This window comes from Drosophila mojavensis, unplaced genomic scaffold (assembly GCF_018153725.1).
Source record: "Drosophila mojavensis isolate 15081-1352.22 unplaced genomic scaffold, ASM1815372v1 contig_136, whole genome shotgun sequence".
In the NCBI taxonomy this organism is placed as follows: domain Eukaryota; kingdom Metazoa; phylum Arthropoda; class Insecta; order Diptera; family Drosophilidae; genus Drosophila; species Drosophila mojavensis.
The window spans coordinates 18743413-18770847 of record NW_025318667.1 but is presented as its reverse complement, the minus strand read 5'-3'; the positions used below and the strand labels follow the sequence as shown (position 1 = coordinate 18770847).

General features: G+C 39.9%; 1 protein-coding gene across 5 annotated transcripts; it reads right to left on the bottom strand.

The window, feature by feature from the left end:
• Window positions 1–408: 408 nt before the first annotated feature.
• Window positions 409–27043, bottom strand: LOC6584202 (cytosolic purine 5'-nucleotidase). 5 transcript variants are annotated; one of them, XM_044006992.1, is made up of 10 exons: window positions 26844–27043; window positions 26641–26760; window positions 24885–25316; window positions 24322–24401; window positions 3118–3191; window positions 2834–3047; window positions 2620–2766; window positions 2310–2430; window positions 913–1911; window positions 409–847 (listed from the first exon to the last, which is right to left on the bottom strand). In XM_044006992.1, the coding sequence occupies exons 3-10, from the start codon at window positions 24990–24992 to the stop codon at window positions 710–712; spliced, it is 1881 nt and encodes a 626-aa protein (XP_043862927.1). In that variant the 5' UTR covers window positions 24993–25316; window positions 26641–26760; window positions 26844–27043; the 3' UTR covers window positions 409–709. The 5 variants fall into 5 exon arrangements, with proteins under 5 accessions (XP_043862927.1, XP_032588351.1, XP_043862928.1 ...); XM_032732460.2 differs by having other exon boundaries at window positions 26641–27043; XM_044006993.1 differs by having other exon boundaries at window positions 24885–25298; window positions 26641–27043.
• Between the last annotated feature and the right edge of the window lie 392 nt (window positions 27044–27435).

Genomic DNA, 27435 nt, shown 5'->3' with positions numbered 1-27435 from the left:
TATAACGGAATTAAATTGATTCAAATCAAAGTTTCTTTTGATTAGATACTTCAGGGCGGTACTGTATATATGATCATTGTTGATCCTACTCTTTGAAAACTTACCATTTCTTCTTTTAAAAAGGGTTATTCGTGTCTATTAGCATATACAGAAACGAGTTCTTTATGATCACAACGAGTTCTTTATGATCGACAGAAAAGTGGAATACAATCCTAATTTCTAGACCTATCAAAAAAGTCCCTCAGTTAATATTCACTCAGAAAAGTTCTCACGACACTTCTAATTCCAGATCATGAGAACCTTCAACTGCTAGCGAACAATCATGGGAGTTTTTCATATTTTGCGTTAGATTCCCACAGTTCAAACTAATCGAACCGCTTTAGCAAATAAGGAAAGATAATCAAGCCGTTTGATTTTCACTCTTTTTTTTGTTTTTGTTACAAAATACATTTTCTATATATTTTTTGGGCAAATGGAACCAACCAGCTAGTGTATATATATTAGATATATTATATAGACTTTATAACTGTATATGTAAAATCGAAAAAAAAAATCGCTTGTTTCTCACTAGTTGCAATGGGGGGTAGAAGGAGACTGCAACCTTCGCTTAGGTATACGGAGTAGATCTGCCAAATTGACCACAGAAATAGGATTTGCAAATTCGTTGATCTCCGCACATGGGGGAGTGAGCGACAGATTGATAATTCATTTAGTCGGAGACCTCGCGCTTCTGCTGCTCCGCCGATGACTCTGCACCGCTGGCCGACTCCTCCTCCTCCGAGTAGTCCTCGTCGTGTGTGTGAGTCACCACAGTGGGCGTCGATGGGCGCGTGTGCACAATGGAGCTCTGCAAATGGACAAGATGATTAGCCAAGGGCTCACTCAGAGCAGTCTCGATTCTCAGGAGCTTACCGCGCGATGCAAGTCCTTGCCGCTGTTGCCCTCCTTCGCCGGCGCATTGCTGCCAGCGATGACTTCGTCATTGCGCAGCGCCGAGTTGAGCTTGGATGCGACGACGCTGCTGCTGGCACCGTCCAGTGCGGCCACCGAGGAGGCGGGCGCTAGCGGTGGTGGCGGCTGGTGGGCCTGATCGTGGGCCACCGTCGACTCGTGGGGCAGCAGCATGGCCGGGGCGCGGAACATGTAGGAGAATGGGTAGTAGATGAGATTGAGCAGCGTTGCGGCATAGACGTCGGCGTATCGGACCACCTGGCTGGAGAAGAAGGTCTGGCGTGAGCCAGAGCGGAATAGCGAGCCCATCATGCCGTAGGACATGTCCATTTTGTGTGTGACATCCCGGATGCAGGTGCGCAGCTGCGATATGTCCGGCTTCACCTTGGCACTCGAGTCCAGATCGCGATACAGCTCGCCCAGCTTGATGTCCAGATTCTGTAGCTCAGCAAACAGCTGGCACTCCTCCGTCCACACGTTCAGCTCCCGCACCAGCTCCGGCACAATGAGGAACGTGCGCCAGCCGCGTATCTTCTTCGACTTGAGTATGTCGCCAAAGATGTGATCGCCCACATACAGCACGTCCTTGCCCTTGGCATTGATGAACTTGGTGAAGAGCTCGCACGACCCGCCCGAGTACACCTGCCCCGGCTGCAGCGGCCCAATGTGCGTGCCAATCTTCAGGTCGCCCGTCTCCGTATCCACCTGCCGCAGCACCGTGCCCTCGTCGAAGAACAACGGCTTGCGCGCATCCACCACAATTACATCGAAATAGCTCTTCCAGTCCCGATGCGGCTCATCGGCATTGGCGCCGTGCGGAAAGTCGAACAGATAGGTCATGATCTCATTGGTGTACGTGTAGTCGCTGTTGGTCAGCATGAACAGCTTCGCGCCCGACTCCCGAATGCGGCACAGGACCGTCGGCAGACGTTTGTCCTTCTTCACATAGTAGGCCATATTCTGCGGAAAGGCGAGATGTGAAAATCAATTGGCAGAGTGTGGAAGGAAACAGCTTAAAGGTTTACAGATAGACGAATGAATCAATGTAGAGAAACATTCATTGCATTGAAATGCATAAACAATTCAATAAGCTTCAATGAGGAGTAGCGGTTAGGAAGCCCCCTTAGAGAGAGATCGCTCTAGACTACTTCTATATAGAAATTTAATTCTGAAACAAATTGAATTGCTTCTGCCAAGGATCAACATAGAGTATGGCCAACTGTTAGTATCGATGGAAAAGCCTACGATCTCATTTCAGTTTGATTACTAACATCAATTAAGAGTACTAGAGTACAGAGATCTTCGTGTCTGATAAGGGTCAATTTTAGTCGAGCTGATTAATGAATGCTGGAACTCACCTGTGTGGTACGACGCTTCAGATCGCCATCGGAATGCACCCAGTCGACGGCGCGTCGCACGTCCTGGAAAATCGACTTATACGTAAATAGAAAATCACCAGCTTTGATTCCGCGTTCAACGCTGTTGGGTATACGAATAGACATAGAGAGAGATAGTGAGCGAGTAAGACAGTGACAGACAAAGAGAGAAAGAGAGAGGAAGAGAGGGAACGAGACAGTGTGTGTGTGGGGGGGAGAGATAAAGGCGTATCCAGGGAGATCGCAGCAGTTGGGAAACGTGCGTCGAACACAACATTTAGCCAAAACTCACCGAACAAAATCTTTGCTGTTGGTAAAGAAATCGACCAGACAGGCCAGCAAATAGGTTTCGGGCAAATTGAATAGAGTGTTCAACACGTAGACCCTAGACTCGTCCAGCTTGAGGAACTTGTTGGGATACAGCTCGTACACCTGATGGCTGCCAAAGGGGAATACATTGTTAGTTAAATGTACTAAACTTCTTACTATTCAACAGTGAAACCTACTGCTTGATGAACTCAAAGCCATGCACACAGACCAGAATGTTGCCATAGGCATCCACCTTCAGCAGATTGCCGTAGAGCGTATCGAACCAAAGGCCACGCACTGGAAATGTTGGATCGTACTCGAACTGCAATATCTCCTTCGGATAGCCCATCGAGACGAGTCGCTCCTTGACCAAATTGAAGCCCAGCTGCTCATATTGCGGCGATTTGTACTCTAAATGTAGAAGATTCATAGAAATATAATAAACGATCTTATTTATTTCTACTCGATTCGGTGTACTCACCTGCCAACGTGTAATCCATGTCGAAGCCATAGAACTTAATGTTCTCCAAATGCAGCGATCGGTTCACAAAGACTCTGAAAGAGTGAATATTTCGAAAGATCTTAGGATTGGTTGTTAACATTTTGAAATGTATTAAATATTTATTTTAAAGATTTATGCAGCAACTGAAATTTCCGTCACTAATGCGACAGAGACTCTTAGGCAATGAAATAATAATAAAATCATATAGTAACTAAAATTGTGCTTTAGTATTCCAGTTTTGATTTTTTGCATAGCAAAATAAATATTGCCTAACTTCAGGCGCCAGGCATAAAATTAGATCTGGGAGTAAAATGAGACAAAGATTTATATTTTACTGCTATTCAATCGTTTGCCTTTAAAGATTCCTTTTAAAATATATATGTTTTTAAATACTATAAATAAAAATGTTATTTATAAATAACAACTAATTCAATGTGTACATCATCTCTGATCATTTATTTCACTTGGTGTAAAAAAACAAGTAAGAAAGCTCTAGGCGAGACTGCTCGACCTTCGAAGAATTGATATTTCACAATAATTCTTCTAGTCTTTCTGCTTACACAAGAAACACACATACTATGGAAATTTAATTTCTCAATAACTAACTAACTATATTCATGAAACTTTCAGGTCGTTAATATAGCATAAAGTGCGTGTATATGTCAAAGCACAAGTCTCTACTATTTGAAATACGCCTTTTACAAAGGTGAGGGTGAGGGGGTGGATATGGGTGGGGGATAAATTACAACGAAAATCGGAACTATGTATATAAAATACATATAAGTCTACATATCAAATTTAGAAGCTCTAGCTTTAAAAATGTTGGAGATATAAATTTATTACTGGTTTTCGATAATGTTTTTAGTCGACAACAAAATAACGGGGCAAGTTATCGATATTTAAAGCAAAACTCGATATGCGCGTGCTATACACGGACCTAGGAAAACAAATTTCAAGTCTCTAGCTCTTATATCTTCTGAGATCGACGCGTTCATTCATACGGACAGACAGACGGACAGGGTCAAATCGACTCAGCTCGTCGCCGTGGTCAAGAATATATATACTTTGTGGGGTCTGCCACGCCTCCTTCTGCCTGTTACATACTTTTAACAAAACCAAAATACCCTGATTTCCCATTTTCAATGGGTTCAGGGTATAACAAGAAATTCAAATTCATACAAAATATGAGTTGAAGTTTGATGTTAAGAACTCTCCTAATCTTAGCTAAATTTCAGCATTAAGTACCATCGTTTATGTATGTATATGCATATAAATAATATATATTAAGCTATAATATAATATATGTAATATATGAAGTTTTGCAATAAGAAAATTCTATTGATAATAGTAATAATAATACTCTATGTATGAGTATTCTTCAGTTAGTAGCGCCCGACTGAAATGCTCTAACTCTTCTTCCCGTTTTTTCATGAGCAACAAAATTGTATTGATTTTTTTTCTCAAATTAAGACAACAGAAATCCCTCTGTGATCTCAGTTTATAAATTCTACCCATTTATAATTTATAAATTCGCATATTTTATATATTATATATATATATATATATTAATATATATTTCATATTATATATACTCCAACATTTATAGACCAACACCTAATAGAATTGTATAATAAAGCAAACTTTGTAATATTGTTTCTGCTTCAGCTCGAGCACTTAGATGTTCAATCAGTTAATTGTGTTGTTCACAAATATTTGTGATCGTCGCTGACGTCACAAATGGTGTGATGCAAGTCGGCTTATCGCTGACTTTGCAGTTGCATCGACACGGCTCCCCCCTTTTGGGTAACCCCAAATGAACTGTTCGCCGGGGTTATCAAGCCGCTTCACGGCAATTGCACTGCGCAAAAGGCAAAATGCAATTGAGCAATTGTGAACTCAGGCAAATTCAATACAACATATAACGACCACACATTTGGCTTAAACGCCATTCAAAGAAAAACAACGTCCAAATGCAATTGTTCTTAACAACGGAACTTGGATGTGGTTCACGTTGGCCGCAGGCCTCTCTGCGGTCAGCAATTAGTGTAAAAAACTTGTTGTGGGCGTTAACACGCCCCTTTTTCCTGCTCACTAACAGTTCTCTCTCTCTCTCTCTCTCTCTCTCTCTCTCTCTCTGTGTCCCTCTATCCCTCGCTCGCTCTCTGTCTGTCTGTCTGGCTGGCTGTGTGTTTCTGTGATAACCACGCCCATTAGCGTTACGCCCCCAATTGCGGCAAAACTCATTAGCAACAGCAGCATTGGTAGCGCTTCGCTTGCCATTCAATTTTTTTTTTTTGGAAAAGGCAAGCGAAAGCGTCGATTTTTTAGGCAACTAGCAAATCTTTTCAATTGCCAACAACAAATTTGATTAAAGCACCAAAAGTGTTCTTAGGTCCCTTTTTTCTTCTTTACTTCCTCTACTAAATCTTCAACTTGAATAGAAAATTGGTATATGGCATTCATAAAGTTGGTTTAAATTAAAAAAAAAAAAACTTTATATAATTTCATTAAAAAAATTAAATGCCCACAAAGTATAAAATGGCAATATATTAGAAAGAGATGGATAGCTTATACTAAGAATGTATTATAGTCAGAGAGAGAAAGAGAGAGAGAGAGAGAGAGAGAGAGAGAGAGAGAGAAAGAGTATGGGAGAGAGAGACATCTATAGCTGGTGCTGAACATGGATAATGCTGCGTGAGAGTGAGAGGACAATGTATGTACTTCGCATAGGCTCACTCAGATTTCGATAAACGACCAGAAATCGAGAGCTTGAAGAGAAAGTGACAGAGAAATGACAGGACTTTGGGGCATGTAAGAGACGAAGCGACATCGGGAGTACGTGGAAATATATAGCACAGCTCCAATGGGACGTATATGAATAATATGGCATAAAATCCCAACTGCTTTCAGCTAAGTCAAATGATATCAGATAGCTTTAATGTGGGCTCAACAGCATATTGAGACTTTTGCTTAGTCAAGAACATTTTGTCACACATTTTTCTTGTTGTTGTGTGTCAGATATATTGTCAACAACGGGTCTGTGTGTGTGTGTGAGTGTGTGAGTGTGTATGTGTGTGTGTGTGTGCGTTTATTTATTTTGTTGTCGCTTTTGCAATTTGCTTCACTTGAAAATTTGCCAAATAAGCGAAAAGTTGCATCCTTGCCGCAGAATCCAGCTGCTCGTTGTTGTTGGTGTTGTTGTTGGTGTTGTTGGTGTTGTTGTTGCTTGTTGTTTAACCCAAATTCGAACAAAGTGCATAAATCTGACACAGAGGCAGCGAAAGAGAGAGACAGGCACCCAGTGTGATTACAGACAGAGAGAGAGAGAGAGAGGCAGAGTCAACAAATACCAGAGATGAAAAGCATCTTAAACTATGGCCAACAAACTGTAATTATTTCAAACAGCCAGCAAACGTTGCCAATTCGGGCAAAGGGAAAGAAGTTAGGCGCTCGCTAAAAATCAATTAAGTGTTAACCCAGAAAAGCAATTACTATCGATGGCATCGATTCAAATGGTAACTGCAATCTGCAGTTCGCCTCCTGCTGCCTGCGGCCGTCTCCTGCTGTCTGCAGTCTCTCTATAAATAGCCAAATCAAATAAGAAATCGCAAATGATTTCTCACTAATCTGACGAGCTCAATTCGCGGCTGTTGCTTATTTATTCGTTATTTGTTTGTGTCGTTCATTTTGAGCGGCAATTAATAAAAACAAACACAAAACGAGCGGAAAAACAAAATTAAATTCTAAATATAATCACAAAATGCAGTGCCAGCAGTCGTGGCGCTTATTTCAGCTGCGCCGCGCACTTTGACGATAATCAAAGCTAATTAAATATGAAGAATCGCATTAATGGCAGCAAAAATTAACTTCAAAATACTTTAGCATAAAGCAACAGCAATCAAGAAAAACTTAATTGATTTTAAATTCATTTCTGAGGCTGACAAAATCTCTGAGGATATAAATAAGAATTTTTAATTATAGCTCATTTTCTTTTGATATTTTTACTAAAAACTCTCAAAATAAGTTTCCTGAAAATATATATAAATAATAAAGTAGTGTATAGGGTAGAGTATACATATATATAAACAAATATTTTCGTGAGCACATTGTTTCTCGGAATAAATAAAATATAAATTACAAAACGAATTGCCTATTAAGCTAATTAAGTGTGTTCACGATTATCATTAGCACAAGAATAATTACCTACAATATTTCTCTGTTAATGTAGAATTTCAAGTAATTTTCACTCTCTCTTATAGTCTGGATCTTTGATCAATACATATTGTTTATTAGTAAATTGTTACAAGATAAGAAAAAAAACTTATCTCTCGTTTCTCTTTTCACGTTAAATTGAACTCTCTCTTTGATAGTTAGATCTTTAATAGATGTATATTGATAATTAAATAACTGTTACAAGATAAGAAAAACTTATCTCATTTGCTTCTCTGTCAAAACAGCTAACTCTCTCTCTCTCCCTCTCTTGTTACATCTTTAATAAATATATATTGACAATTAAATAACAAGATAAGAAAAACTTATCTCATTTGCTTCTTTCTTCGAGTTGACTATTAAAACAGTTTATACTCTTTTGCCCTTAACAAATATGTACTGATAATTGGATAACTGTTACAAGATAAGAATACTTATTGCATTTGCTTCTCTCTTCAAGTGCAATTTTTTTTAAATTATAGAAGTGTAGAACAAAGATCCGTTGCTTCTCTCTTTAAGTAAAATTTGCGACTTTCAAAAAATTTACTGTCTCTCTTAGAATGAAATCTTTCATGAATACATATTTATGATTAAAAAAGTTTCAAAATTATGAGAGTTACATATATTACACATAGAAAAAGTTTATAAGATCTTCGGCATTCGGTGCAAGTGATCCAAGATCCTCATCAATCAGCATTGCCATTATTGCTTTGATTTTGAAATGAAAATTAAAATAACAACAATGTATAAGGAATAGACAACAATGATGAGGGCAACAAGCTAGCACGACACGAAAGTGCGCAATCAATTGCAAACCATATATACTATATACTGTATGTCTATATGCACATCGTCGATCGCTGATAATGCTAATCGCACTCACAAATCCACAAAAGAGTGCGGAACTGACTGAGCGCCAAAAAAAAAAAAATTACAAATAACTCAACACTGGCAAAGGTCTGGCTGGGTATCTCACCATCGCTGGGGTCTATGTTTGCTCTTTAAACCAAAAGATTTGCCACTGTCATTGCCATTGCTATTGCTGTTGTTCTTGTTCTTGTTGTTGTTGTAGATTGGCATTTTAATTGGGCTGTTGACATTTGCATGCAGCATGCGCCATTGCTATTGCTATTGCTATTGCCATTGTCAATGCCATTGCCATTGCCATTGCCATTGCCATTGTCATCTCTCTTGTCGTCGCCTTCGATTGATCAACAAAATGTTCATAAAACAAAAGGAAAATTCTGCTCGAAAATTGTCTCAAGAGCAAAAGCAACTGTTGGAAATGATTTGCATTTGTAAATGGGAAAATAGCAGAGAGAGAGCGAGAGAGTGAGAGTGAGAGAGAGAGGGAGAGAGAGAGTGTGTGTAGCAATGTTATTGCAACTCTTAATATTTCAATTCCTTCAGCTTGCTGCACAAAATTGTAAAAGTTTCGTGTTGATTTTCTTCTGCTTGTGCTTTTCTCTTTTGTTTCGCGCTTTACACTTACGAATTAAGTGGAAGGTGCAAAGCTGTTGTTGTTCTTGACTGCTGGTGGTTGTTGCTCCCCGTGTTGTTGTTGTTGTTGCTGTTAATATTTGGCAGTTGCAACAACAACAAGGAGTCTGCATGCAAATCGGTTTGTGGCACAGCTGCAACAGCTGCCACAGAATGTGGTTGCTGCTGTGCGGCAATTGTTGCTGCAACTCCTTTGCAATTGGCATTACAAGAGTTTAGGCTTGAGCTCTTCTTGTCGTTGCCGTTGTTGTTGTTGTTGTTGTTGTGTTGCATAGTTGGGCTTGTATTGCGCTTTAATAATATATATATACACATAAACAGCTGTGGCCACAAAAATAGTAGCACGTCTAAGCAAATGCTGGAGTAGAAAATTCAAGAATAAACACAATATTTGGAAAACAATTTAAGCCAAACATTGAGCTTTACAAAACTTGGGAGAGATTCTCAAAAAGTAGTCATTGAAATAATGGTGGCTATTGAAAAAGGGAATGCTCTTTAGTATACTATTTAAGAACTATTCAATATTTTAGCTCCTATTTTTGTGACCACTGCTGTATACTATTATGAAACTATATATATATTTTTGGTATATATTCCTCTTTTGTCCTTCATTTCAACTAAATTTGAAAGGCGCTTAAAAGTTGAAGCTTTCATAAAACTATTTCATTAAAGTTTGAAGTCCTAAGCTCTGCTTCAATTGAAACACTGATTCACGGGTAGACAGCAGCAATGCTTCTGGCTAGACAACATGCTAAACGGCATTCACGGAGCGAGCGAGAGAGTGAGAGCGAGGGAGAGAGAGAGAGTGACAGCAGTGCGAAGGATGTGCAGTGATTGTTATGGCCATCGTCCGTGCGAACGAACTGCAAATGGACTGGCGACAATTTTATTACGCCACATCCGCCTCCTGCTGTTGCTCCTGCTGCTGCCGTCGCTGTCGCTGTCGCTGTTGGCGTTGCAGCTGATTCAGTTCCGGATCGAGCACGATAATGACAATCGATTCCACAGCTGCCAATTACATGCGCCATGCGCGGACACTGACCAGGATAACAGTTTATGATGCATAACAGGCGACGGCTCCTCAATTTGCCAATTGCATAATTGCCGGACACATTTGATAAAGTTTCTGAGTGCATGCCAGCGAGAGAGAGAGAGAGGGGGAGAATGTGTATGTGTGTGTGATTTAATGATTGACAAATTAACAACCTGTCAGCAAAGATTCATCAGCTACACATCGAAATACAGCAAGATGAACCGAGAGAAGCTTAACTCCGTGTAGCTTAAAGCTGCTTGTTCAAACAAAGCACTGTAAAAGCTCTTGACTAAGCCGCAAGTGAAGTGACAGAAACTTGACTTAATCTTGGCTCTAAAGTAAAGCAAATTAAAGCAGAGCTTATGAGCTCTGTTGGGTTTGTTGAGTTTGCTGCTCGATATATGTCAGGGGAGTCAATTAAGTTCATTTATTCTGCAGCTAAACACTTTAACTACCTGTCAATTGACAATGCAGCACATCTTCGAGGCACATAACATATGTATGTATATTCGTACTGCATTAATTAGCTGTCTTCTGCAGCCATCCTGCAAATGGTTTTCCCAACATTTTGCCCATCCCAATGCTTAATCTAGTTGCCATTGAAGCGCTCTGCATACTCCTGTTGTGTGGGTGCGTTCAAGGTGAACCAGCTTCACATTCAGTTAGCCGCAAAAATCTGGCAGGAACTAAGCGAAATGGCATTGAGAGCCCCAGGCTGGGATAAATTGAATTCTTTGCCAAGGTCAAACTAGATACACCGCATGGGAGCCGACAGTTGTGATGCTCCGGTCTTTTTGCTCAATGTGCTTCCAATTAAAATCCAAATTACAAACAAACACCAACGTTTCGAAACGTTTCGAATAACTAGCATGGCAACACGAGGCAAAGCCCAGTGCGCAAAAAGCAGCAGCAGCAGTAGCAGGAGCAGGAGCGGTAGCAGGAGTAGCAGCAGCAGCAGGAGCAGCAGAGACCTTGAGCTTGAGACCTCTTGCTGGCCGCAACATGCGCAACCGATCTGGCACAATTGGGCGATAATTGACTTAATAAGCATAACCACAAAACCGAATAGCCTAACAAACATCACACAGACGCACACATAGGCAATAGCTCACACATACGCACACGCACACGCACACGCACGCACTCATACACACTCAGTCACACGTGTAGCCAAGTGACAATAAGTGTAGCAGGAAGAGCATTTACACTAGTCAACAGAATTGAATAACAACTGAATGTGTGTGTGAATCATTGGCAAATGGAACGAAGCTGAGAAAAGTGCTTGGGAGAGAGGGAGAGAGGTACACAGGGAGATAGAGAGAAAAAGAGAGGAAGAGAGAGAGAGAGAGAGAGATAGACAGAGAAAGAGAGTGAGAATGGGAATGAGAGAGAAAGAGAGAGATGGATTCCAAATGGTTATATTCTGAATAGTTACCGTTTCAATACTTCAGACAGACTGAGTAAGAGAAAGAGGGGCATATTGTATCGAAAAGAGAGCGAGTATCTCTCCTCAGAAGACAAAGGGGAGAAGTCGAGAGAGATACCGATAGTGAGAGACAGACACCAATAGAGTAGATGAAGACATAATGGGATATTGAGTAAGTAAAATTATTGGGAGAGGAGAGATATTTTTACATGTAGATATAGAGATATAAACTGAAAATATGAAAAATATATGAAATAGTTATAGAAATAGAATCAGAAATAGTGAATAAATATGTATTCACAATAACAGATGGGGAGACAGTAAAAGAGAGAGAGAGACAGAGGTAGACTGAAATTTATGTAGATAGAGTAAAAGCCAAAGAGAGGCAGGGAATTCTCAATAGAACTGAAATTAGTAAGGAGTAGAGATGAATATAGCTGACAGATTGAGTCAATAGTTAGCTATTGTTTCAATAGCCGTTTGAATATATATAAGTAAAAACGAAACAGACAAGAGAACAGAGATAAATGAGTAAGCCAACATAAGAAAGTGAGTTGTAGATGATCGACTCCGAAAATATGGTTCAATAAATAGGCCAAGAGACAGAGAAATATGTTTTAGGTCCAACAACAACTCTAACTATAGCTCAATTATGCATATTATACAAACTATAACTATAGTTGTGCCTATGTTTCATGCCCAGGGTTAAGGGAGAATCAGACAAAATTGCTGGACGGATTCAATTATTTGTGTCCACAGCGCATTCAAGTTTCGAGCTCTACCTAGCTAAGGTTGATTTTTGGCTTGTCGAGGGATTAAAAGCGCAATACAACTACAACACGCAACAGCAACACTATGCAATTAGGCACACACACACGCACAAACGAACAAGGAAGCTGAGTCCTTTTGTATGAAACACAATTCGCGTTCGGCTCCGTTGTCCAAGCTGCACTTCGAGCGAAATCAAACTGAGGCCATTAGGGAAAAAAGAATGAAACGACCTGTTCTATGGTCTATCTAGAACTTGTTTCGCCTACCGCCCGTCTCCCGTCTACCGCCTCACACCTCTCGCTGATGCCCCACTGCCCCTGCCCAGAGATCATAATAGTTAGTCTAGCTGCGTGGGTCGCCGCAGCTCGTCCAGCGTTTGGTGGTGCGTGTGTCCACTAAACTTGATGAATGCAAACAAACATAGGCAAAAAAAAAAAAAAAAAACACACACACACACACTCAACTACAGCAAAGAGAGTCTAAGCGCGACTAAGAGATACTCTAGACTTGGAATAATTTCAATTTTCTACAGGAAGTGAGTTCTTACTACACTTGCCTATACTTTTACAAGCCATAGAAACTTTTGGCACACCCTGTCTTTTCTCTAGTCGCGTATACCCCTGCTGAAGCGCTCTTCAAGTTCGCACTTTCAATTTTCAAGCAGCGGCCCATTGCGTGCGGCCTTGGGCCAGAGCACGGCATCGAGGCGTTCAGCGGGTTAATCGGCTGCGAGGGGCCTCCACGTTGTTTGACCGGCTGGGCTGGGGAACTGGGGGGCTGGGGCCACATCTGCGCACTATATGCCGCTTTAGTCCAGGCCTTTTTTCCGTTCAATTGATTGAAGGCGGCTTAGCATGTGAATGGCGGGGTTAATTAGACAGCAAGGGCCACTGGGCACCCCTCAGCAATGTGGCAGAGCAACCCCTGCTGTGGTCTGCTCTCCAAGGGCAGCCCAATGTTCTTGCTATGCCTAATGCTGATGCTGCGGACCAGCCAGACTGGGACAAAGGCCAACAAGTGAGCGGCATAATTGTCATTGATCAAATAAATAAATAAAGGTAAATTAAATTGTTTGTCATTGTTGTCGTTTTCTGGTTTCCATTCTTTTTTCGCACTGCTTCAATCTAACTCAATCAAAAGGTGGGCGTGAGAAATGGACTCAAGTGGAGCAGCTATGTCTCATCCAAGAAGCGCTCTACGGAAGTGCCCAATTGATAAAGAAATCAAATTTGCTGGAAACTGGAATCTAAACTAATTATGTGCATATACAAATTTCAACAGATTTATGCACTAATTACTTGATCAATGCACAATCCAAGTGTAATTTGGGCAAGATTGTGTAAATTCATTAGATAATAAATATTACAGATAACTTAATTAGTAAATAACAACAATTGAAATCCATAAGATTCTAATGACTCCAGAGATCAAGGCAATTATTGATTGACATATACATGAGATAAAAATATTATACCACAGACTAAATATTAACAAAATGATAAAAGGACTTTATTAATTTTCATGGTTAGGCAGTAAATATTACTCAGTTGAGTCAGGATGTCATTATAGCATAGAAAGATTTGGAAGACTAGATTATTATTATTATTTATTTGGTGTGCCCTTCGTGACTAGAAGGAAACTTCTTCAACTATTAAGAGCGCAAATGAAAACTTCTTTGGCTATAAAGACCCAAAAAGGTCTGTCCCCCCTTACCACTTCCAGGCGTGGAGCATCTGAGAGTTTTCGCATTAGCTCGACATTGAGTGAGTGAGAGGTTTGTGTTTATATTCAGAAAATATTTAGTTTTAGCTATTAGGAGAATGAGAGATTTGTCTGTGAGAGGTCAGTCAGTCAGTCAGTTAGCTCCAATCAATCTCCATAACATAACTTCACTCGACAGGCTTTCACAGCAAGTCCTTAACCTAATAGGGTTTTTCTAAGAGTATTTGAATATAGTATGCAAAGAATCTTTTATCTTTAGCTACAAAGTGAGTGACAGGTCTCTGTGTCCATAATATATGAATCCTTAAATAGATTTAAGTTCTGAAATTTGCTTGCCTCGATAAAAGTGATAAGAAATTCAAAGGAAGGAAGCCTTTGGTCTAAGGGACTCACTTAATTTCATCGTATAAAGAAAGTGAAAAGTGTGAGCTGAGGCTTTTTTCTCCATTTAGTAAGAGAAAGATGGAGAGAGAGACAGAGAGAGAGAGAGAAAGAGAGAGTGTGTGAGCCCGTCTGCCTATCCGTAATACATCCTTAGATTAAAGTTCTCTAACCTGCCGAAGAGAGAGAGAGAGGTAGAGAGAGAGAGAGAGAGAGAGAGAGATAGAGAGAGAGTGAGCAGGAGTTCAGTTTGCAGACAATCCTGGAAATATTTAATTAATGTCACGGTCTCGAAGGGCAACACGTACATTCGCGTATCTGCATTCAGCACTTAGTTCTGGCAATCCAAACGCATTCGAATGCAGCTAGCATTGCATAGCTGGCACGTAAACGCGTTGACGATTTCTAATGCCCGTCCGAGAGCCAAGTGTGACAGAGCTGTCAATCTCTCCGGCAATTTGTCATTTCCTGCGCGCTTCACGTTCATTTTTTTTTTTTGCTTCGTTTTCCTTTTGATGATTGGTCAACATGACAAACTGTTCGGCGGTAGCTAAGCTGTGGCTACGAAGGACTTTTTACCACTGTCAGATCGACTAAATGATGATTGTTATTTTCTAGCTAAATGTGTGAGAATTCCATTATCCATGCTATCCAATGCTTTTTTCATGGCATTTAATGTGGAAATATTCATGACGAGAAAATTAGATTTTATTTATCGAAAATTGAAATAATGTTTAAAGCCATCTAGTTGTTATACGATATAGTAAATCTTCGCCGTACTGTCAATATACAATATGATGAATGGAATCTATGCAAATAGAGAGCGTTAGGAGCCGCAACAATCTATATCTTCCAAAGCCTTCCAGCTAGACTCTAACAAAATTGCATAGTTGAGTTACTGGATGTTGGATGCTTAACTTCAAAAAGGCTCCTTCTAAGGATGAGCCAAAAACTGTATGTATGTATGTAAACATATTAGACTATATCTTCCAAGCTCCCAAAGTAGAAAACTCCATACTGAATCGTACCATAAAAGATTCAATTGTTTTTGGACCGGGACATTACTAATTATAAGTGTATCTTATTTGATTACATATATATAGAAATTTAACTGTCGGATTTCACTAATTTCAACAGCCATTTCTTCAGGTTATTGAATAAAAACTATGAAATTTATTGTTATTTAAAGTTTATAGAGATTCTCAATAAGCCGTAGATCCTGTCGCTGTCCTTGGCCCGAGGCATAAATTAAATTCCGTATGCGCAGCGGTAATAATAATTACAATATTCAGAAAACCAAACTATGCCAATTACAATGTTAAAGCCATTAATTTGCTGGCGAACAAAAATGGATGTAAAAGCAAAAAATATTATTTTTAATAAATATAATAAGAGACTAATAAAAGAAAAGAAAAAACACACATTTTGCAGTCGAATATCAATGAAATGCAAATTACATTAAACTTTTGCTGCTGCTGCTGCTGCAACGAGTGCAACGGGTGCTGCGGGTGCTGCAGCTGCAGTTGTTGGCGCTGCTGTGGCACGACTCTTCCGTTTCCGGCAGCGCAAAAAGTTGCAAACGTGCAACTACGTGAGCCCAAACCAGGCAACGAATTTGTAGCTGCGGCTAAGACTGGCTAAGGGGATTGAGAGGAGCTGGGCGCAGGGCGTGCTGCGGACTACCGCCTGGGTGATGGAGGGTGGTGGCTGGGGGCCTGGGCTGCACAAAGCCTTTTGATTTAAGACAATTCAGGCGAGCCATTGTTTGCAATTGAGCTGCATGCAAAACAGGTGCACGGTCACGTCTGGCAGCTCAGCTTGACGATAAGATGGCGCCCCAGCCGGGATGCACGTGCAAGCCAAAAGGTAAGGGGAGGCGGCAACAGTGCGCGAGAAAGCGAGAGAAAGAGAGAGACTGAGAAAGAGTATTTCGACAAAGTTATTCGCTAGAGTATGAAATGCAAATCGACAGGCAAAACATAAACGAAAATTACATAAATGTCAATTTAGCTGATTTACGACGCGGGCCATTCCATTGGCAAGGGTTAACAGGCTGTGTGAGAGAGAGAGAGAGAGAGAGAGGCGTGGCCCCCAGCCTAATCAGCATTGATTAGCAGCAGCACAGATTATTGTGACCACATGTGCGCAGAAATTAACATTAATTGGCAAAAATTCAGAGCTTGTAAAATAAGCTAGAAAATTATCGAAATTGCGCATACGCCCTGTGCTGCCGGCAGAACTAAAGCGACGACATCAATTAGGCACGCTGCCAGCCAGTGCTAATAATTAACAGAGAGAAAGGGAAAGGAAGAGCTAAGAGCGAGAGTGACAGAGAGAGAGAGAGAGAGAGAGAGAGAGAGGGGGGGGGGCACACGCATGGCCAAGGGCACGTCAACAACTCAACCCCCTTCCACTCAGACCCCAGCATCAGTCCCAGCCCCAGTTGATAAATTGTGGCGCACATCATTCGCCCCTAAGATATGCAACAACTTTGCACCTGGGTGGGTGGGGGAAAGTGAGAGTGGAAATGCAAATTGCAGCTGCGAATGCGGATGTCAACTGTGAGCTTGGGAAATCTGCAACTTCAAGAGATCCGAAGCGAAACGAAATTAGTTTATGTTTGCGGATATTTCGGTAGTTCCCATTGATGGCATGATTTATTGACAGATTGATTAGATAACGCAATCCGCTGTTAATCGTGCAAAGTTTGACATGAAGCGGCTTGATAACCCGCGTTCAGATAAGCGCATATGTCATATTTTGTAAATTAAGTAAGCTGCACGAATTACGTACTTGATTAGAGGCAAACCAAAGCGTGAAGCGTTTACCAACACTGGCATGAGACAAGACTGAGACCGTGCAAGACATCAACTTATTGAGTGCATGAGGAGAAGGGAAATATTATTGTGGGCTTAACAACACTGATCGACTAATCCTATGTAAACTAGGCAATAACTTCATATGTGTTTATAAAAATTACTTAAAGTTTAACAACACTGGTCCTAAGTGCAGAGAACTGAGAGAGCTGCTGATTTTGCAACACATAAAAACAAGGTTTATGCAAGTTTTATCAGCTAAAACGTAAATAAGCCCAATGCTCATAAATCATTTTGTGCTTAGTCTAAGCTAAACATGGCAACTGTTTTTTTTTTTCTCTATAATTGTATTCTTTACTTTAGTTTTTTTTTCATAAGATTTGAGTTCTTAGCATTTGCTTGGCTGTCAAAATCGAAAACAAAAATATGTTCAATATAAATTTCATAAATTCAAAACAGTCGCAGACATCGCCAAAGACCTGGGGGGCTATACGATTATATATATAGCTTTTATTTATATCCTAAAAAGATCTCGGTAAGATCAACAAATCAATTATAAATGATGAATAAACCGTGAACAGGAAGCACAATTGCATATGCTCAACAAGCCCATTAAGACAGATATAGCTCTGTTCCTAGGTGCATGAGTGATAAATGTCGAGCAATTTGTAGATGTCACTGCAGCTGTTGCTATCTCTGTCGCACACATAATGAGCAAGAAAGATGTGCCGATTATTATTGAGATAAAGACAAAAAGCTTATTGCACATTGCAAAATTGATGCTATCTTGATGAAATTCGACGAAAACTTGACGAAACTGAATGATGACTGTTGACTCAGGTGTTGACTCAGCGATAGCTTGAACTGTTCTTATTGCTGTTGTTGTTGTCGTTGTTGCTGTTGCCGCTGTTGTGGCTGTTGTTGTTCTCACCTGTGTCCCTGCTCACGCTTATGGCCATGATAATAGATGTCCGCATTCAAGTGCAGGCCATTTAGCACAGATTGATCCATGTCCGTTTCACCAATCGTTTGTGTTCGTTCGCGTGATTCGGAATTGCTGTTGTTGTTGTTGTTGTTGTTGTTGCTAGTGGAATGTGATTGTTGCATTTGCAGCTGTTGTTGTTGCTGTTGTTGTTTTTGTTGTTGTGATTGATGTTTTAGCGGCATTTTCGTAAAATCTCTAGTGCGCCGGCTGTTGCTACTGTGACTGGTTAGCCAAAGGTGCCAAAGAGCAATGCCAGTATAACTGCGACGACGCGTCGCTGCCGATAAGCGATGTGACGATTGCAGAGCACTTAAATAGCACAGCGCGCCGAAACACTTCTCCAAAGAGAGAGCGCGAGAGAGCGGATGAGCGGGAGATGCCGTATGAGAGAGCGACAAGGAGGATGAAGAATGACAGAGTGAGCGAAACAGTGAGAGTGGGAGAGAGAGAGAGGTGGTGAGTGAGTGCGTGCGAAATATGAAATATGTAGCGCCTTATCAGATGGCTGGTAGAAACGTCACGAAACTATGCGCAGACGGCGCGGTAGCAGCAGCAGCAGCAACAACAACTGCGCGTGTAAGTGGAATGATATTGTACGTGGGATGTGCTTATTATTATTATTATTGTTGTTGTTATTGCTTGGCGTTCCGCTTTTGTTTTGTTTTTGTTTTGTTTTTCTTATTATTTTCCGTATATTTTTGATTTCTGTTAACAATTAATGCTTATCAGATAAACAACTGGAATACACACAGTGCGGCACACGAAAAAAAAAAAATGAAATAAAAACAAATGCATAAAAAAATTGGGCTTGTTTGAATATTTGTTTTGCCTTTTGCGATGAGAAGTTTATGACGAGAGCAACAATTTCGGTCAACGTTCGAATTTCAACTGACGGCGGCGTCGACGGCGACGCTGAGCGAATGCAACGTAGTAGAAATGGGAAGGAAGCAGCACTAGTAGCTGTAGTAGTAGCAGCAGCAGCAGCAACAGCAGCGCCAGCACTAACAACAACTAGAAGAAGGAGAAGAAGAAGAAGGCAAATAAGCAAAAGAGAACGAAGGCAGCTGAGCGACGCGCGCATGCTCTCTCTCACAACGGCATCGAAAGCTCTCCACACATTTGCGTGTCAAAGAGTAAGCGCACATAGCACAGCTGTGTACTTGTATTTGCTGCTGTCGCTCTTGCTGTTGTTGCTGTTGTTGTCGTTCCTCGCCTTTTTGTTGTTGTTCCCCTCAACGATTTGAGTCGTTGTTGTTTTCATGCCTTTTATGCAATAAACATAAAGTTTGTGTCTTTTATTTCGAATGGCGCGCTTCTTGCCGTCGGCATTTCAGCTGTATCATCGGTCAGCGTCATGGTTGCGAATAGATAATCGTGTATTAACATACGCTCTTTTATGTCTCTTGCCTTAAGTAACGTCTGTATTTATGAATAATTTTTGATTATTAGAATTTGTGCTGGTGAATATGCCTGCTTATGCATTTCAGCAAGTAGAGTATTAGCACTTCACTGTATGTGAGTGCGTGTTTTTTGTTTTTGTTGCTTTCAATTGCTTTTTATCTTCACGCCATGAAGCAAATAGACAGACGAATACGCTCGAAAATAGCAGGGACCCAGGGAAATTTTAAAGTGCCTGTCGGAAGACTCATTTCAAAGCAAATGAGAAATTATAAATAGCGCGCACAATAGAAAACGTACACGCACACGCACACATAGACACACACACACACACACAGCTCAATTCGAGCTTGGTTTTAGTGTTTGGGCGTGGGGATTAGTGCGTGGGTTTGTGACTTGGCTAAACGAGCTATGGAATTTTTTTTCTCATTTTCCAAAGTGAAACGTGTATATGCATACATATGTATGTGTATGTATGTCTTTAATTACATATATATTTATATACATACATATGTACATAGTTGTTATCTATAGAGCGCACAAACTAAGAATTCGTTTGTTAATATTATAACAAATGCGTGTTTACATATTAGTCAGGTTGCTGGATATGCAAATATATTATTTGATTTGCTTTGACACCATTGGCTGACAAATTGGCTTTGATATTCAGTATTGGGGTCATATATTCAGATGACTGGCCAAAAGTAAATGGACAACAAATACGCATTCAATTTATACAAAATACATGTACAGTGGAAATTCCCATTGGCGAATACCTCATAAATTGTTTGATTTTCCTGGCACTCATTAACCAATACATTGGCTAACAATAACAATTCTGAATTTCACAACTAAGAAAAGGAAAAGTTAATAAAATCTTTTCGATTCGATTTTCTTGAGAGTTTAAAAATCAAAACATTATTCACAGCTATCGAGCGGCCACTGTATAAGGCTAATGTGCCTATGCAAAGCACATCAGAAATGCCTAACAATCACCGTGAGTGCGAAAACTGTTGCCACGCACTGTCCAATTATAGTAATGATTTGCTGAGCGTGTTTTGCTGTGTTGGATTCATAAATATTTCAGGTGTCCACATAGTTTGTCAGGCCACGCACTTACACACAGACACACACACATACAAATATCTACTCAGAGACAGGTATTTGTATTTAAGCTTAATATGAATATCAATATTTAAATACGTTACTATTTATGAGGCACGCGCTTTGCATCTCGATTTTATTAACAATTTACACACATTTTATGAACAAGATATCTCAATGGAATATATCCATATATAAATATATATATATATGCATGCATATATATTTTGATAGTATTTACGATTGCCATCAAATTTGACACAGAAATTTGTTAGTCTATATATATCTATTATCATATTTGAATATAATTTGTATACCCTGTATACTTTGAAAGTGTATGATAGGGGAGGGTTTCGAAAAGTGTTTGTAGGTTGTACCTATCTTGTACGTAAGTCTATCAATCTGAGAAACTCTTTTGATTTAGATTTGATATAGGTGAAATAATCGATTTCTAGTACTATCGATAGGCATCAATATAGACTATAAACTATAGTATACCAAGACATACATAACTAAATCTAGGTTGTAGGCTCTCAAATACAGATTAACCTAGATAAAGTTGGATTCAAGATAATATTTTTTATAAATAGAGCTAAGAAACTATCAGATTTACCACACGAGCTGTCTACAGGGTATCTCTTAGTTGACTTACGTACTCTTAGACCCTATATCAAAATGTTTTAAATCTCTTAAGCTTACTCGTATATAATAACTAGGTAATGTTATTTATCTATTCGCCTGTCCCTCTCTTTCTCTCTCTCTCTTCCTTTCCCTCTCTCTCTCCCCTGAGCAAGAACTGGCCTGATAAACCTGGCCAAATTTAGAATCTATTGTTAATTATTTTGGTCGACTTCAGTCCGATTTGGTGTTTATATTTGAATTTCATAAGTGGACGAATATATCAAGTGGATCCAATTGATTTGCTCAACTCAGGCGCATAACTGTTTATTTATACTTGGTTAAGATTGCTTTTCAATTTTGAAGATTGGGTCGATTAGGAAAATGAGAAAGAAAACAAGCAGCAGCAATAACAGCAGCAGCAACCCACAAGAATCCAAATCGAAATTCAAATCCATTGAACGAAAACAAAAATAGGCAAATATTGGCACAGCAACTGCAAATATGTGTCGAGTACACACACACACGTACACACACACACACACATATATGGCTCGAAGCATCGGAATTGTGCCTGTGGCATGGAAGAGGCTAAAAGTAGGGTATTCCAATTGGGTACCACGACAGACGGGACGAAAACAGTTTGCTCTGTGTCAATGTCAGCTGTTGACTTAAATATATGTACATATATCTATATCTAAATATATATAGACAGATAGTCATAGATATACCTACATATGTGTGTGTCTTGGATGCCTGGCTGTCTAATTGGAAAATGCAGTTGACACTCACTTCAGAATGCCCACTTAAAAATTAAAAAAAAAAAAAAAAAAACGTCTAAAAAACTGGTTGTCAAATATGAGAAGCAATCGAATCGTGGCGAATATATGAAGACTCTTTTATATATACCCTAATATATTTCCATAGAGATATGGCATACTATTATACTTGATTATTCTTAAAGATAATATAGGGTTACACAATTGCTATATTATATATGGAACAGTAAACAGCCTATACTCTCAACGTATTCCATATACCCAATACAATTCTATATGGAGCATATATGTATCAAACATTCTTCGATTGATTGTTTGTATGTGAACAATTCAGTATATGTATTTTCTTCAGTTGCTTTTTAATACGACATACTGCACAGAAAAATCCATATAGTCGATAGGGAAGTGTATGAAAAAGTGTACGTGCACGTCATGCTCATTTATTGCTGTTGTTGTTGTTGTTGTTGTCTCTTCTCTCTGCCGTTTGCTGTCAGTTGTAGTTGCTGCGCCTCTCAGATAAGGCGATAAGGTGCATTCGGCATTGGCCCTAAGCAGAATCAACTTCTACTATATGTAGAAAAGCAACGAATGTGGGCAGCGATTATTGAGCGAGAAAATTGCTGGAATACACTGAGAGAAATTGAAAGACGAAAAGGTAGCTTACAATAAAACACACATCAAATTAATAAATAATCGGATTTACCTATTATAAAAGTTCTTTGAAACTAATTCAAAGATATTCAAACTGATTCCGAATATATATAAATATTTTTTTGAATATAATATAGATTATAGAAGAATTATGTCATATCATAAAAATAACTAACTATATTATCTATCTCACAGGTTGAATCTATTTGCCGCACTTCGATAGATACTAGAATAAACTAAATAGGAATATTTAATGAACATCGTATAGATTCAATTTCCATGTATTTTGACCTTGTCCATTACAGAGACTGAAAGCCTCTATATGACGGCTCACAATGTGCACAGTCTGACCTATGTCACCTGCTCTGACAGGGTTGAGCAAAAACAAAAACAATATCAACAAGTAAGAAAGCTCTAGTCGAGACTGCTCGACTACGAGATCCCCTGAACCCTTGGAGCAATAGATATTTCAATAATTTTTCGCAACTTTCAGCTTACACAAGTAATACGCACACACACACACACACGCACGTACGCACACACAGGCATATATACACACACACGCATACAGACACACTTACACACACACACGCATACATACACAAACGCATACACACACACACATACACACACACATACACACACAAGCAACCACGCATAAACACGCATGGGCTGCAGTGTGCGCTTACTATGAGAACTTAATTGTTTAATAACTTTTTTTATGGACGTACGATCTTCATGAAACTTTCAGAATATGATTATAACATGAATATGCATGTAATTGCCAAAGCACAAGTCTCTAGTATTTGAAATACGCTTTTTACAAAAGTGAGGGTGAGGGGGTGAATTTAGAGGTGGGGGGTAAATTTTAACAAAAACCGAAATTGTATAAATTGCATATAAACATACATTAAAAATTTGGAGACTCTAGCAATAAAGGTGTAGAAGATATAATTTTATAACTGGGTTTCGATAAGGTTTTTTATCGATAAAAAAAGATCGAGATGAGTTATCGATTTTTAATGATAAACTTGATATGCGCGCTGTAATTACGGACATTTTAAAAAAAGTTTGAAGTCTCTAGCTCTTATATCTTCTGAAATCGACGCGTTCATACATACGGACAGACGGACAGACGGACAGACGGACGGACGGACAGACGGACAGACGGACAGACAGACGGACAGGGCCAAATCAACTCAGCTCGTCGCCCTGATCAAGATTATATATACTTTGTGGGGTCTGCCACGCCTCCTTCTCCCTGTTACATACATTTCAACAAAACCATTATACCCTGATTTCCCATTGAAAATGGGTTCAGGGTATAACAATCAACAATCAACAAAGGACAATCGACAAGCGACAATCGACAATAACAACAAGCGACGCTGATGATAAGAATTTGGGGCAGCTACTCGTGTCACTCTAATGAGCCAAGGAGGAGGCGCTCCCAATGTCAGGCGCAACATTGAGTTTGTTTACCCCCACAATCGTTAGATCCCAGACCCCAAGCAGTGAGTGCGTGACGTCATCTGACGTCAAGTGGAAGGTAACGGGCTTACACTCTAATTTGTAAAATGAATAAATTAAAACTAATTAAAAAATATCTATAAATATTTTTTATTTGTACAACTTGTAGTGTAAACCCGTAGCTTCAAGTATATCCTATAAAATATTCGGAATAAGTTAATTCTAGGTATTAGATATATATCATAACTTCAACATTTGCAGAGCATATGGAAGTCGGTGCAACTCTTAGTGTGTTTAGATAGATTACGTTTTACACTTACCTATGAGCCGCTTGGCGATAATACTTTTTGGGGGCCGAGCCGGGGCCGGGCGTATTGGGCGCTGAGTCGCTCATATCGCTCTGCAAAAGATACAAAAGCATAGACATAGGAGAGGGGGGTAAGAGTGTTTGGTTTCTATTGCTGCGGGCCGCAAAACTGCGGTACTCACACTCGCACACACACAGAGAGACAGATAGACAGACAAACATCTTAAGTTAGTTGCATGTGACAAGAGATTGAAAAGGAGGTGGAAGAAGAAGGAGAAAAGAAGGCGATGTAGCAAAAGCAATTAGGTGCACAAAAGGACATCAGTGCAGGGCAAATCATATGCTTCTGCATGTGTGTGAGTGTACATGTGTTCATGTATGTGTGGGTGTGTGTGCGTGTCTGACTGACACAATTGGTACAGCAAGCTAATGAGCTTTGCTGCAGCTGATTGATGTGCATATGTCTGCATAAAGCGTGTACCGTTTCTTACGCTCGCTGGTGTGTGTGTGTGTCTATGTCACAGTCTCTGGCACTCTCTCGCTCTCGCTCTCACTCACTCACGCTGCAGTACTTACTTGATAGGGCATGTCGTAGTACTCTCTCACGCACTGAGCGTGTGTCTGAGCCTCCGCCTGTGCTAGAACCACGCTGGCATCGGCCTCTTGTGACGACATTGTTGTCATTTTTCTTAAGCGCGCATAGGGGCAGACGCTTTTATTTATGCTTGCCGTCCTGCTCTTGCTGTTGCTCTTGCTGTTGCTCTTTCTGTTGCTGTTATTGTTGCTCTTGCTCAGCCGTTGAGTTTTAGAGCCACTCCAGATCTCGCTCAGTTTATACAGCAGGCTATCGAAGTAGCTAATTTGGGCTCTAACTGTTTTTGTGTTTGCTTTGTCTGTTTGAGCTGTTATTGTTTTTGATGTTATTGTTATTGTTGTTGCTGTTGCTGTTAATGTTGTATTTGTTGGTTTTATTGTGGCTGCTTGAATTAACTGCCAATTGGATAAGTTCTTCAAAATGTGTGGCGAGTTCACGCGAGCCATTGAGCAAGGTTGCAAGTAGGAAAAAAAAAAGAAACAAACAAATACAATACTCTAACGGTGCAAATACGTGTGTGCGTGTGTGTGCCTGTGTGCGTGCCTGTGTGTGGTTGTGTGCGTGCCTGTGTGTGTGCGTGTGGGTGTGTGTGTCTGTGGGTTGTGTTAACGTTAAAATTTTGTAAAAGAAGAAGCTTTCCAAACGGTCAAATCAACATCAAAATCAAAGTCAAAATCGAATTGGCTAAACCCTCCGCAACTTGCAACATTTGGCGGCAAGCAAGTTCACCAGCTGGAGGCCCAACAGCTTATTGCATACTTTATGGCACAATGCCAATCATGTGGCAGGTGTAATTTTCTGTGTAGTGTTTTTTTAATAATAGAAAAAAAGCTAACTAGATAACAAAACTGTTGTCATTATGAAAGAAAAGTAAAAACAAAAACTTAAATTTCTACAGTTAGCTGTTAAGTTTAACACTCTCCGTTATTTTCAGCAAACACACTGTGTAAACATCGCTCATAATTAGGCGTGCAAAGAGGGCATTCCAATAGAAGCTAACAAAACCAAAGCGCAGAAACGAAACTCAAAATAACTGAAAAAACCAACGGAATTTGAAGTAAAGCCAAAAGCGTAGAGGGGAAAGCAAAAACAATTCAGTTGAGCTGCCTAAAAGTATAATACGAAAATTCGACTGCAGTTGCGAGCTTAATGAACTGTTATATACAAACATACGCACGTACATACTGATGAAGTGCGTACATACATGTTTGTACGTGTGTATGCAGCTAGTTACGTATGTATGCATGTTTGTTGATTGTGCTGCTGCTGTTGATGCTGCGGCTGCTGCTGCTGCGCTTTTTTAGCTTTCACGCTTGGTCCAATTAATTGCAAAGCAAAAATATTCTTTATCTTTTACGTGCATACGTATGCTTGCGTGTATGTATGCATGTATGTATGTATGTAAATATTTGTCGAGTGTATCGATCTATCACGGCTGTGCGAGTGGGGACCACAGTAATATACGTTTTAGTCGGGGATCTAAAAATAAGACTCCATAGGCCATGGGCCACTTGCGTGTGCGGCAACAGCTACATATAACAAATACAACAACAACAACAGCAACAGAAACAACAAACAGCGCACACATGAGTCACCATTTACAGTTAGCAGCGATTTTTCACACTATTTAATTAAGCCAAATAGAATTAGAATAAACAAATTTTGTTCAATTTGACAGCTTGCACTCTAGAAAACTCTTTTATCACTCTCACACACACACTCACACAAATAATATACCTGATACAGTTAGCTGTAGAGTTTTATCAACTTATGAACGCACGCGAAATTATTTATTTTATTTGCTTTTTCTTAAATTTTTGCACACGCGTTTCGCAAGATTACTCCAGCACGTTGCGTCTTAAGAAAAAAAATTATATATAGATATAAATATAAGCATAAATTAGATGAAATACTAAATTTTGTATATTTTGTACATATACAGTTAGCGCGACGCGACGAATATGCGAATTGGGAATTTTTCTGTGACGTCTGGCGAAAAATTGAATTTGACTCTAATTTATCATGCGGTCACGTTAGCTGCCTACTTGTTTCTTTTCGCTCTGCTTTGGCTTTTATTATATTTAAGTTTTGTTATCTCTCATTTTTCTTTACTTAATTGTTGTTTTGCCGCTCACTTTCCACAATTTTTCCTTCGTTTACATTTTATATTGCAATTTTGACGTTTGCAGCGCACGCGCTCTCTCAACGTAGCCGCAAAGCACACACCGCAAGCGAAAGAGCGCAATAAAGACATTGCTAGAGATAGAGAGAAGAGAGAAAGCGAAAAGAGAGAGAGAGAGAGCGCGTGAGCGTCAATACAATGCCGGCGAAAGCTTTTGCGTTGTTTGTAAACAAAGCTGAAGCTTTGATGAACTTCATTAGCAGCTGGCAGCGCTGTCGCCGTCGCCGTCGCCGTTGCGACTGCATTAGCGTTTTGGCGGCAACCGTTTGAACGACACGCCGAGAAGCTTCCACCCAGCACAGACGCCAGCTAAACAGTGGGCGTGTCACATTAACTATGCACTCAAGGGC